The sequence below is a fragment of the Sus scrofa genome, chromosome 12 (genome assembly GCF_000003025.6).
Source record: "Sus scrofa isolate TJ Tabasco breed Duroc chromosome 12, Sscrofa11.1, whole genome shotgun sequence".
NCBI classification, from domain to species: Eukaryota; Metazoa; Chordata; class Mammalia; order Artiodactyla; family Suidae; genus Sus; species Sus scrofa.
In genome coordinates, this window is record NC_010454.4 from 49,425,315 (window position 1) to 49,439,887 (window position 14,573).

Below are 14,573 nucleotides of genomic sequence, written 5' to 3' on the forward strand. Positions count from 1 at the left end.
AGAGGTATAGCCACTTTGGAAAACAGTTTCGCAATTTCTTTTAAGATTAAACATCCACTCACATAGGGCCGAGAATCACACTCCTCGATATTTTCCAAGAAGAAATGAAGACATACATCCACACACACACACAAAAAAAAAATACCTGTTTTCACATATTTATTGTACCTTTACTTGTAACAGCTAAAATCTGGAAACAACCCTAAATGGTCATTAACTGACAAATAGCTAAACAAATCACAATACATCTATACAATGAACACTACTCAGTGAAAAAAAGGACTGTACTAAGGACTGTACTACTCGTATAATCTACATGCCTGACTCTCGAAAGGATTATGATAACTGAATAAATCCAGTTATCTTTTAAAAGTCTCAAACCATGTGACTCCACTGATATATGAAAAAGGCAAAACCAGAGGGACAGAAATCAAGTCAGAGGTTGCCATGGCTACGGTATGAAGAGAGAATTGCCTACAGAGGAGTAGAAGGAACTTTTTAGAGTGATCAATGGTTTTGGTATATTGATGGAGATGGTAGATACATGACAGTATACTTTTTATCAAAACTCATCAAAATTCATAATTAAAATTATACCTCATTTAACCCAACTTTTAAAAGCCAAGCCTTATAAAACCCAGTGTGAAAAATAATTGAGAGAAAACAGTACTAGAATCAGCTTGTCTGGGGCCCAGCCCGAGTTCCACTAGAGAAGCACTCTCTGGTCTTGCCAAGTCATCTAAGCCCCCTGGATCTTATTTTTTCCATCAATAATATGGTAACTATATCTTTCCTCTTTTCTCAGAGGCATTAGGAACCTGGCATGATGTTATGAATCTAATGTTTCTGTAATGGAGCCCAAAATATTAGGCAATTGAGAGAAACCCTTAAGGACTGAAGAACTGAGGTTGTTTGTCTGCCTCTGGCTTCTTGTGCAATCCCTGGGGGAGGTGATTTTTAGGGCCCCTAGGTGCTTGTTAGCTCCCAAATACAGAGAGAGCACCAAGACAGACTTTCTCAGCCCCTGCCTCACCCCCTTTATAAGGCTTCTGAAGACAGGCTACCTTGGGTCAGCTTAGAACCCACTGTTCTCTCTACAAAAAAAAAAAAAAAAACCACCTGTCCACTCTGCTCCGAGTAAAAGGTAAGTTACCCCATGGACCTATGCACCTTCCCATTGCTCTAGACCTCCTCATTCCTGACCTCTTAAGTAATTTCCTTTCCTTCACTCATGATCTTCATGTGCCTTTTCCCTTGTGGATAGGAGAATAAAGGACTCAGTGATACTTGGATTCAGGAAATGGTAGCGAAACACAAAAGTGATGTTTTCCACTCTTCGAGACTAGAAGAATGAAGGGCAGAGGCAGCAAATGGAGGGTGCCATAATGGACTGACTGGGGTCAGGAGAGAGGAAATGAAGAGCTTTAATGCTGAGCTCGGAAAAGCCAACCGTAGTGACATTTCCTAGAACCACGAAGGCCTCCTACAAATACCCTTCTGCCTTCCGACCAGAGCAAATAACCTGTATCACCAAATTAGCTGTCCCAGAGGTGACAGGTGCTTGGAGCGTTCCTGATGAATCCTGCTGCCACCTTTGGCCAGTCGCCCTGCTTCAACCCTCGTTCTGCCACTTACCAGCGGTGGAAACCATCCATTCCCTCTCTCAGAGGTGTAGGGTGAAGCGTTTAAAAGCACAGACTTTTTTTTTTTTGTCTTTTTGCTATTTCTTGGGCCGCTCCCGCAGCATATGGAGGTTCCCAGGCTAGGGGTCGAATCGGAGCTGGAGCCACCGGCCTACGCCAGAGCCACAACAACGCAGGATCTGAGCCGCATCTGTAACCTACACCACAGCTCACGGCAGCGCCGGATTGTTAACCCACTGAGCAAGGGCAGGGACCGAACCCGCAACCTCATGGTTCCTAGTCGGATTCGTTAACCACTGGGCCACGATGGGAACTCCTAAAAGCACAGACTTTGACACCACACTGCCTGGGTTTGAATCCCAGCTCTGACATTCATTAGCTGCATAACCTTGGACAAGTTATCTTACCCCTTGGTGCCTCAGGTTCCTATCTATAAAATGGGGACTACAATAGTATCATAGTATCTACTTCACAGGCTTGTTTAAGAACTAAATGAGATAATACGTGTCAATACTTAGAACAGTGCTTGACATGTGGTAAAATAATTAAGTCTCAGTTACTGGTATTATCTACCTTACTGAATTTTTGTATGGATTGAATGAGGTAATAAATGAAAGTAATTTGGATAGAAAGTGCTTGATAGGGAGTTCCCTTTGTGGCTCAGTGGATTATGAACTCAACTAGTATCCATGAGGATGTGGGTTAGATTCTGACTCCACTCTGTAGGTTAGGGATCCAACACTGCCATGAGCTGTGGTGTATGGTTGCAGACATGGCTCAGGTCCCATGTTTCTGTAGCTGTGGCAGGCCAGCAACTGCAGCTCCGATTTGACCCCTAGCCTGGGAACTTCCATATGCCATGGGCCGCCCTAAAAAGCAAGCAAGCAAGCAAACAAGAAAAAGTACTTGAAAGATGTTACCTGTCCCAGGCTATCACTCTCATTCTACCACCTGCACAGAACATTCTTATTAATCGTATGCTATCTTCAAACGCCACATTTTGCTGGGCTTCCCCAGCACTCGGGGTGGGGAGATTGCATACATGGGACAAGATCATAAGAGAAGTTTATCTTCTCCAACAATGAAACAGCAAGAGATGAGCTATGAGGAAGGGATTGCTGTGTTAAACTGTGGGCTTGGGGAGGCAGGCAGTCCCAGGTTTGAGACATAGCTCTGTCAAGAGCTTTACAGCTTTGGGCTACTTACTTAACCTTCCCAAACCTCAGTGTCCTGATTACATAAACATAATAAGAGTTACCCCACAGAGTTTCATGAGAATTGAGTAAGAGAATAAATACAAAGTGTTCAGCACAATACTCATAGTTCACACTTTAAAAATGTTGTTGGTCCATCCCCAGTTGCCTTCATGTCCTCCCTGCACAGCCTCTGTGTGTCCCTGTGCTTTGCCCCTTGCTCCTCTCTTCACTCACTCTCTTGTATCTCTTCTGCTTTTGTGAGATCCTGTCCCTCTACCCTCCTTGTGGTGCTGCCCTTCTACACTGTGATTTCTAGAACCTCGATGTTTATTTATTTGTGGAGCTCGTCAGAGCTGCTGTCACTCCACACTGATATGACCTTCACAGTTATAAAAATATTGAAACGCTTCCTTTCCTTATTGGTGAACAGCCACTGTCCTGGATCCCCAAAGCCGTTCTCTCTGCCCAGCCTCTTCCCTGGGATCCCCTGGATTTCAGCCTCCACCAGCAATTGAAGGATTAATGTCTGGCATCCTAGGGGCCTCCAGGATCCTGCTTAAGCTCTAAGCCGGTAACTGTTCCACCCAGAGAGGTACATGCCATGCGCCCCAGCATCCAGTAGAGAGACTAAGTGTCTCTGTGCGTCTCCTTCCTCCTCAGCAGGTTCAAGTCTTCTCCCTACAATTCTCAGTAGCAGACTATGGAGCTGGGTGCCAGGGGCAACAGAACCGCTGTCACTGAGTTCATCCTTCTTGGCCTAACAGAGAACATAAGACTGCAAGCCATCCTTTTTACTGTCTTCCTCTTTGCCTATGTAATCACAGTCGGGGGCAACTTCAGCATCCTGGCTGCCATCTTTGTGGAGCCCAAACTCCACACTCCTATGTACTATTTCTTGGGGAACCTGTCTCTGCTGGACATTGGATGCATCACTGTCACCGTTCCTCCGATGCTGGCATGTCTCCTGACCCACCAGTGCAGAGTTCCCTATGCGGCTTGCATTTCACAGCTCTTCTTTTTCCACCTCCTGGCTGGTGTAGACTGTCACCTCTTGACAGCCATGGCCTATGACCGCTACCTGGCCATCTGCCAGCCCCTCACCTACAGCACCCGCATGAGCCGGGAAGTCCAGGCTGCCCTGGTGGGCATCTGCTGCACCATCTCCCTCATCAATGCTCTGACGCACACAGTGGCTGTGTCCGTGCTGGACTTCTGTGGCCCTAATGTGGTCAACCACTTCTACTGCGACCTCCCACCCCTGTTCCAGCTCTCCTGCTCCAGCATCCACCTCAATGGGCAGCTGCTTTTCGCAGGGGCCACCTTCATGGGGGTGGTCCCCATGATCCTTATCTCGGTGTCCTACACCCACGTTGCAGCCGCAGTCCTGCGCATCCGCTCAGCGGAGGGCAGGAAGAAGGCCTTCTCCACGTGTGGCTCCCACCTCACTGTGGTCTGCATCTTTTATGGAACTGGCTTCTTCAGCTACATGCGTCTGGGCTCAGTGTCAGCTTCGGACAAGGATAAGGGCATTGGGATCCTCAATACTATCCTCAGTCCCATGCTGAACCCAGTCATCTACAGCCTCCGGAACCCTGATGTGCAGGGCGCCCTGAAGAGGGTGCTGACAGGGAAGCGGCCCCCGGAGTGAGAAGGCAGTGGGCGTGAAGATGCTGCCTCTTCCTTGTGTACCCCACTTTCTTGTACTGAAGGCTTGGATGTGGGAAAAGGAATATTCAGGGATGGATTAAGGAGGAAGGAAAGTAGAGATGGGCCAGGGTAGAATATGGTTTGCCTTGGACTGGGGACAAAGGCTAAAATTTAGGGAAAAGCGTGTCTAAATAGCTGACAGACGATGGATTAAAGACAGATGGGAGCAAACTATGTGGATCAGGAAGTGAGACACAAATTAACTATCTTGTATTTTTTAATGTAATGACTGTTCAACTGAACTATATTTAAAATCTCAATTAAAATATTTCCCCTCCCCCACTTTTAAGATAAACTATATCTGTACCAGAGTATGGGGTCCTGATTTTGTAAACAGCAATGTCATTTCTCTCAAAACTAAGAGAAACAACCTGAACTTAGAGCCAGAAAAGTGTTTCCTTCTTGCAAAGAAGTGAAAGAAAACCTTGAATTAGCGAGAACTGAGCTTAGAGTGTCAGGGTATGAAATCCTGTAACATTCGAGACTGGGATCTGTTCAGCTTGGAGTACTTTACACAAGCGGGATAATAGTAATAAATGAGTGATTGTAAATTATTACAGAGTGTTCGTCTTTTTAGGGCCCCACCCATGGCATATGGAGGTTCCCAGGCTAGGGGTCAAATCAGAGTTATAGCCACTGGCCTGCACCACAGCCACAGCAACGTGGGGTCCAAGCTGTTCCGTGACCTACACCACAGCTCATGTCAACACAGATCCTTAACCCACTGAGCAAGGCCAGGGATTAAACCTGTGTTCTCATGGATGCTAGTCAGATTCGTTTCCACTGAGCCATGACGGGAACTCTGTCTTTCTTTAAATGGTGGTCTGAAGCGAAGAGTTTTTAACTCTTCTGTGCAAATATGAGTAATTCATGTGTGGTCTAAGTAATTTTAATAAAAAAATTCTTTAAAGGCACATTATAAGTCAATTATACTCTAATTAAAAATTTCAAAATAATTTTAATAAAAAGTATACTTTTGTTTAAAAAGGAGAGTGAATGTATTGACAAGAAAAGATACAGAGCACATATTGCTAGATTTAGAAAGTGATGCTAATGTGCTATGTAACGTGAATGGGCCAGAAAGTCCTCAGACCACCCCCAAGTTTTAGATGGTGATTCCCTCTGCAGAGGGAACAGGACTTGGGAAAGGGGAGGGAAATGAAGAAGGACTTAGAGTTCTTGCTCCATCTACATGTTTTTTCATTAAATTTATTTTTTTACTAGGGTGTAGTTGATTTACAGTGTTGGATCAGTTTCTACTGTATAGCATAGTGACCCAGTCTTACATACATATATATATGTCTTTATATATATATGTGTGTCTTATATATATATATATATGTCTTATATATGTGTGTGTCATATATATATATATGTCTTATATATGTGTGTGTCATATATATGTCATATATATGTGTGTCATATATATATGTCTTATATATATGTGTGTCATATATATGTGTGTGTCTTATATATATATGTCATATATATATACATACTTTTTCTCATATATTTTTATCTCATATATTTTTCTCATATATATTTCTTATATATATATATACACATACTTTTTCTCATATTATCTTCCATTATGATTGATTTGAAATTTCTCACTGAATTCCGTAATCTAAAATTTTTCGTAAGTGCTATTGGGGGACATGTTGTGGGGGGCGGTGGGTAAAATGAATTGACTGTAGTATTTTCTCTGCAGCTTTCAAAGTGTCCTCTGCCATCCTCACCTTTGAGAAAATGGTAGGTTGGCTTCTCTATCCGATACAAGGTCACTGGGTTCATGAAGTGAAACAGTTACTGGCCAACTTGTCCACGCCTCCTCTTTTGAGATAAGAGCCAAACCGAAGCATCCCTATCCTAAGAGAACGATTTTTCTCCTCCTCCCATATCCTGGCCCTGAAAATTCAAATTTCACCCTCCATTCCACACCAACCCTTATCCTGCACCAGCACCAACACCCACCCCTGCAGCACCCATGAACTGCTGCCTAGTTTTTAATTTTTTTTTCTTTTTAGGGCCACACCTGCCACATATGGAGGTTCCCAGGCTGGGGTTAAATCGGAGCTACAGCTGCCAGCCTATGCCACAACAACACGGGATCCAAGCCACATCTGCAACCTACACAACAACTCATAGCAACGAGAGATCTCCGACCCACTGAGTGAGGCCAGGGATCAAACACGCATCCACATGGATACTAATCAGATTTGTTTGTGCTGCCCAATGGGAACTCCTGAATCTTTTTATGTAATTCCAGTCAAAGGTAGTGACTAATCTTGGTGAAGATTCATGTATGTTTCATAATCCCCAGACATAGGTTCATGGCCTCCTGGTACTAAAAGAAACTTCTAGAGATATTGTGGTGCAGCCACTCTGACTTCAGATAGCTCACGTCCAAAGAAACTTCCAGATGTTCACCATTCTCAACACACCTGTGAACTTTTTAAGGACATTCAGGATCCTCCTGCTAAAACTCAGCAATTGTCATCTTATACACCACAGGAATCTATGTATGCCTCCTTGCAGACACTCTCAGAAACATATTAATAATACCTCCTTCCACTATACCCATTCCGCCATCTAGAAGTCTTCTCTGTGACAAGGTAAAAGCACTGTTACAACTCAGGTGAATTGCAAAAGTAGTACAATTTCTCATTATTCTATGAATTAGCACGTAACAGTATTTATAAAGCTCTTTGAGGTGGAGAAAGATGGCAGAGGATTTAAGAGGTCGGGCTCCCCCCTCCCATGAACACATCCAAAAAACACATCTACATGTAAAACGACTCACACAGAACATCAACTGGATGCTGGCAGAAGAACTCAGACCTCCAAAAAGGGCAAGAAACTCTTGACGTAACTGGGTGGAACAACAGAAAAGATAAAAGCAATGGGGATGGGACTAGCATTCCCGAGAGGCAGTTGCGGAGGAGAAAAGGAACCCACCTCTTGGGAAGCCACCCAACTGACGGAAAAATCAGCCGAGGTGGACGAACCTCAAAGTCACCGAGAAAAAGGCAGCAATGGGACTGAGACCAGCAAAGCAGAGTGAGAGCCGCAAAGATCATCTGAACCACCGGCCCGGACACCACAGCCTGAGCTGCTTGGGCGGCGGCTGGGCGCAGAGACTCAGGCTCCAGAGGTCAGTCCCGGGGAGAGGACTGGGGCCGGCTGTGCGGGGACAGCCTGAAGGGCTGAGGAGCAAGGCGCCACAGGCTGAGGAGGGGAACACCATGGCAGAGGGAACCCAGGAGAAGGTCCGGACCCACAGGAGAGGCAAGGCGGCACTTTCGGTAGGGGAGAGGAGGACAGGGGAAGCCAGAGGAAACGCCCTGCACTGTGGGCTCTCAGAGGGCAGGGCAGCTCTGGCACAGGCTACCGGTGGTGGGAAGCATCTTGCTCATTTAGGATAGACTGGGCGCTTCTTGTGCAGGCTACTGGTGGCCAGGCAACACTTCTATGGGCTAAGGGCAGCCGGGGGCAAAGTGCCACGTGGTGCCTCTTCCACAATCTACAGGTGACAGGGACAGACTGCAGTGGTCCTCTCAGAGGCCAGAGGGAAGCGTGGCTTGCCACCACTGGGGGCCTGTGAGTGGGCCCCACCTGCGACCCCAGTCACCTCAGGGGTTGGCAAAAAAGAGAAGAAGAGGGCACTGCAACCAATCACCATGCGCTGGTGCTCTCACTCCCCTGGGAACACACCCCCTCTGCTGCTGCCACTGCCAAACACTCTGGGCAGTGCCCAGATGCTTGATCACTGTCCCTTCCCAGGAACCTACAACTAGGAGCAGCTCCTGCAACACCTCCCATGGGGCCCAGGCAGGACGAGGTGTTTCTGGCACGGTCTACAGGAGGTGGGGGCAAACCACAACAGTTATGTGGCTCCAGAGGTGGGAGTGGCTCGCCACCACTGGGGTCCAAGAACAGACACCACTTGCAGCCCCATTCACCTCAAGGGCACCACAGAGGAGGGCACTGTGACCGAGCACCACCTGCTGGTGCTCTCACTCCCTGGGAACACACCCACCCTGCTGCTGCCACTGCCAAACGCTCCAGGCAGTACCCACACGCCTGATCTCTGTCACTTCCCAGGATCCTGCAACTAGGAGCAGCCTGTACAGCACCTCCTATGTGGGCTAAGTGAGACCGGTTGCTTCATGCACCATCTACAGGTGCGGGGGGGGCGCAAACCACCACAGTTATCACTGACTCCAGATATGGTCATGGCCCCCTCCCACTAGGGGGTCCCTGAACAGGCATCACCTGCAGTTCCAGTCACCTCAGAGGAGGGCATTGCAATCAAACACAAGCTGCTGTTGCTCCCAGTCCCCTGGGAACTCACGCACCCTGCTGCTGCCACTTCCAAATGCTCTGGCCACCTTGTACATCTGCCTAGAGCTCATCACCACTTCCCAGGGCCCTGCAACTAGGAGTGGCCTGTGCCACCTTCCTGCAGGTCCTTGCTGCTGGTGAGAGCCCAGCAACCAGGCACAAACCACTGGCCCTACCCACTGCCTCCTTCTCCCTGAAAATACACTGAGCATCCTGGGGATAGCAGCCTGCTCACACCAAAGAAAGAGACAGCAAATGTTCACACTCCCACACCAAAAATAAATAGTAACCCCCCCCAAAAAAAATACAAAGGGGTATTCTTGTACAGAAATGGCCTTACAAGACTACAGTTTGGCTTCTCCAAACTCACAAAAACACAAGCAAGATGAAGCTCAGAAACCATTCCCAGTTAAAGCAACAGGAGACTTCACCTAAAGCAGCCAACAATGAAACAGGCCTCTGCAGTCTGACGGACCTTCAGTCGAAAAGGGTGATAGTGAAAATACTGACGGAATCAAGAGAGGATATGTACAGTAATGCAGATTCCTTTAGAAAGGAACTAGAAAATAGGAGGAGGGGCCCAGAAAAACTAGAAAATTCATTTACAGAGATACAACCTGTGATAAAGGCAATAAAGACCAGAATGAATAATGAAGAGGAACGAATTAGTGACATGGAAGACAGAATAACATAATCACCCAATCAGGACAGCAGACAGAAAACCAAATGAAAAAACATGAAAGCAATATAAGAGACCTATGGGATTATATAAGCAGGCCAATCTATGCATAATAGGAATTCCAGAAGGAGAAGCAAAAGAAAAGGGGATTGAAAATGTATTTGAAGAAAGTATGGCCAAAAACGTTCCAAATCTAAAGGATACTGACATCAAGAGACAGGAAGCACAGAATGCCCCAAACATGTTGAACCCAAACTGTCCCACACCAAGACGTATTACAAATAAAAATGGTGAAAGGTAAAGACAGGATTCTAAAGGCAGGAAGAGAAAAGCAAAGCGTTAATTATAAGGGAACCCACATAATGCTATCAGCTGATTTCTCTACAGAAACACTACAGGCCAGAGGGAGTGGCAAGATGTACTTAAAGTGCTGAAAGGAAAAAATCTGCAGCCTAGAATGCTCTATCTGGCAAGAATATCTTTTAAAATAGAAGGAGAAATAAAGAATTTCTCCAACAAACAAAAGCTATTAGAGTACAGCAATACTAAACCCATTCTAAAAGAAATATTGAAAGGGCTTCTCTAAATTTAAAAAAAAAAAAAAAAGAGGAAGAACTACGATGGAGGAAACCGCAATTAGAAACCAGTCATTTAAATAAGCCAGCATACATTTCTAATCATGAAGAGGCAAAAAAAAAAGACATCAAAATCATATGCTGTGGGCAAGGGAAGTAAAAAAATAAATGTTCTTTTTTATTATTACTGTCATGAAGTGTTTGAGCCTACGTGACTATCATGCTAAAGCACACAGTTATAGGAAGGGGTTAACATACTTAAAAAACCGGGCAACCACAAATCAAAACCGGACATTACATTCACAAAAACTGAGAAGAAAAGTACTCAAGCATAAAATAAATGGAAACCATCCAACCAAAAAAAAAAGAAAGGAAGAATGGACAAACATAAGATCAACTGAAAAACAAGGTTAAAAATGGCAATTAATAAACATCTATCAATTATCATCTTAAATGTCAATGGACTGAATGCTCCAATCAAAAGACACAGAATGGCTGATTGGATAAAAAAGCAAAAACCTTCAATCTGCTGTCAACAAAAAACTCACCTTAGGGCAAAGGACACATATAGATTGAAAGTGAGGGGATGGAAAAAGATATTTCATGCCAATGAACAATACAGGAAAGCAGGAGTTGCAATCCTCATATCAGACAAAATACACTTTAAAAAATAAGGCCATAAAGAAAGACAAAGAAGGACACTATTTAATGGTTAAAGGATCCATTCAAGAAGAGGATATTACAATTGTCAATATATAAGCCCCTAATGTAGGCACACCCAGATACCTCCAACAACTACTAACAGACATAAAAGGAGAAATTGATGGGAATACAATCATAGTAGAAGACTTTAACACCCCACTCACATCATTGGCCAGATCCTCTCGACAGAAAATTAATACAGTAACAGAGATCCTAAAGGACACAATAGAAAAGTTAGACTTAATTGACATTTTCAGGACACTACATCCAAAAAAATCAGAATACACATTCTTCTCAAGTGCACATGGAACAGTCTGAAGAATTGATCACATCCTGGAGCACAAAGCTAACCTCAACACATTTAAGAGTACAGAAATTATTTCAAGTTATCTTCTCTGACCACAATGGCATGAAACTAGAAATCAACCACAGGAAATGAAATGAGAAAAAACTGACTACATGGAGACTAAACAACATGCTACTAAAAACCCAATGGGTCAATAAGGAAATCAAGAGGGAAATTAAAAAATACTTCAAGACAAACGATAATGAAGGCATGACCTCTCAAAATCTATGGGATGCCACAAAAGCAGTGCTCAGAGGGAAATTCATAGCCATACAGGCCTTCCTCAAAAAAGGAGAAAAATCTCAAGTTGACACCTTAACCCACCACCTAAATGAATGTGAAAAAGAAGAACAAACAAAACCTAAAGTCAGCACAAGGAAGGAAATCATAAAAATCAGAGAGGAAATCAATAAAATAGAGATTCAAAAAACAGTAGATAAAATCAATGAAACCAAGAGCTGGTTCTTTGAAAAGGTAAACAAAATTTACAAACCTCTGGCTAGACTCACTAAGAAGAGGAGAGAAAAAACCCAAATAAAATAAATGAAAAAAGAGAAGTCACAACAGATACTACAGAAATACTATATATATATATATATATATATATATATTTAAGAATACTATGAACAATTATAAATACAGCCAACAAATTTGACAATCTGTAAGAAATGGACAACTTTCTACAGACTTACAGCCTGCCAAAACTGAATCAAGAAGAAATAGGTCAAATGAACAGCCAATCACTAGAAATGAAACTGAATATGTCACAAAAACACTCCCTACAAATAGAAGTCCAGGACCAGATGGCTTCACAGGAAAATTCTACCAAATATACACAGAGGATCTGGTGCCCATCCTCCTTAAACTTTTTCAAAAGGGTGAAGAAGAAGAAGGAACACTCCCAAAGACATTTTATGAAGCCACCATCACCCTAATTCCAAAACCGGACAAAGATACCACCAGAAAAGAAAACTATTGGCCAATACCTTTGATGAATATAGACATAAAACTTCTCAACAAAATCCTAGCCAACCAAATCCAACAGCGTATCAAAAAGAAGATACACCACGACCAGGTGGGGTTCATCCCAGGTTCACAAGGATGGTTCAACATACACAAATCAATCAACATCATACACCACATTAACAAAAGAAAAGTCAAAAACCACATGATAATCTCAATAGCAGATGCAGAGAAAGCAGAGAAAGCATCTGACAAAGTCCAATATCCATTCATGACCAAAACTCTCACCAAAGTGAGTATACAGGGAACATTCCTTAACATAATCAGAGCCATTTATGACAAACCCACAGCAAATAGGACACTCAATGGAGAAAAGCTGAAAGCCTTCCCACCAAAATCTGGAAAAGACAGGGATACCTACTCTCAACACAGCTATTCAACATAGTACTGGCAGTCCTGGCCACAGCAATCAAACAAACAAAAGAAATAAAAGGCATCCAAATAGGAAGAGAAGAGGTAAAACTGTCACTGTATGCAGATGACATGATACTAAACATAGAAAACCCTATGGGAGTTGAACTGATCAAAAAATTCAGCACAGTAGCAGGCTATAAGATTAACATTCAGAAATCAGTCGCATTTCTGTATACTGACAACGAAATATTAGAAAAGGAATACAAATATACAATACCTTTTAAAATTGCACCCCAGGAATTCCTGTTGTGGTGCAGTGGTTAATGAACCGGACTAGGAACCATGGGGTTGTAGATTCGATCCTTGGCCTTCCTCAGTGGGTTAAGGATCTGGCGTTGCCGTGAGCTGTGGTGTAGGTTGCAGACGTGGCTCGGATCCCGCGTTGCTGTGGCTCTGCGTAGGCTGATGGCTACAGCTCCAATTAGACCCCTAGCCTGGGAATCTCCATATGCTGCGGGAGCAGCCCTAGAAAAGTCAAGAAAGACAAAAACAATAAGTAAATAAAAATAAATAAAATTGCACCTCAAAAAATCAAATACCTGGGGATACACCTGACCAAGGAGGTAAAGGACTTATATGCCAAGAACTATAAAACATTAATCAAGGAAATTAAAGAAGATGTAAAGAAATGGAAAGCTACTCCATGCTCCTGGGTTGGAAAAATTCATATGGTAAAAATGGCCATACTACCCAAAGCAATCTACAGATTCAATGCAATCCCTATCAAATTACCCATGACATTTCTCACAGAGCTAGAACAAACAATCCAAAAATTTATATGTAACCGCAAAAGACCCAGGATTGCCAAAGCAATTCTGAGCAACAAAAACCAAGCAGGACGCATAACTCTCCCAGACTTCAGGCAATATTACAAAGCCACAGTCATCCACACAGTGTGCTTCTGGTACCAAAACAGACATACAAACCAACTGAACAGAATAGAGAACCCGGAAATAAACCCAGACACCTATGGCCAACTAATCTTTGACAAAGCAAGCAAGAACATAAAATGGGAAAAAGAAACTCTATTCAGCAAGAATTGCTGCGAAACCTGGACAGCTGCACGCAAATCAATGACACTGGAATAGAACACACCCTCACACCATACACGAAAATAAACTCAAGATGGCCGAAAGACCTAAAGATAAGACAAGACACCATCAAACTCCTGGAAGAGAACACAGGCAAAACATTCTCTGACATCAACCTTACAAATGTTCTCTCAGGTCAGTCTCCCAAAGCAACAGAAATAAAAGCAAAAACAAACCAATCGGACCTAATCAAACGGACAAGCTTTTGCACAGCAAAGGAAACCAAAAAGAACACAAAGAGACAACTTACAGAATGGGAGAAAATCATGTCAAATGATGCAACTGACAAGGGCTTAATCTCTAAATAATACAAACACCTTATACAACTCAACAGCAAAAAAGCCAATGGGAAAATGGGCAAAAGACCCGAAAAGACATTTCTCCAAGGAAGATATACAGATGGCCAACAGGCACATGCAAACATGCTCAACATCCCTCATTATTAGAGAAATGCAAATCAAAACTACCGTGAGATACCACCTCACACCAGTCACAATGGCCATCATTAAGAAGTCCACAAAGAGCAAATGCTGGAGGGGGTGTGGAGAAAAGGGAACCCTCCTGCACTGCTGGCAGGAATGTAAGCTGATACAACCAGTATGGAGGTACCTTAGAAATCTATACATACAACTACCATATGACCCAGCAACCTCACTCTTGGGTAGATATCCAGGCAAAACTTTCCTTAAAAAAGACACATGCACCCACATGTTCATTGCAGCTCTGTTCACAATAGCCAATACCTGGAAACAACCCAAATGTCCATTGACAGATGACTGGATTAGGAAGATGTGGTATACATACACAAAGGAATACTACTCAGCCATAAAAAAGAACAAAATAATGCCATTTA

General features: G+C 43.6%; 1 protein-coding gene across 1 annotated transcript in view; it reads left to right on the top strand.

The window, feature by feature from the left end:
* LOC100517239 (olfactory receptor 139) overlaps positions 1-5,141 on the top strand; it is a 74,870-nt gene extending 69,729 nt beyond the window's left edge. The window contains exon 2 of the mRNA XM_003131855.3: positions 3,270-5,141. Coding sequence (XP_003131903.1) covers positions 3,540-4,487 — 948 coding nt within the window. The 5' untranslated portion in view covers positions 3,270-3,539 and the 3' untranslated portion in view covers positions 4,488-5,141. The remainder of the gene's footprint in view (positions 1-3,269) is intronic.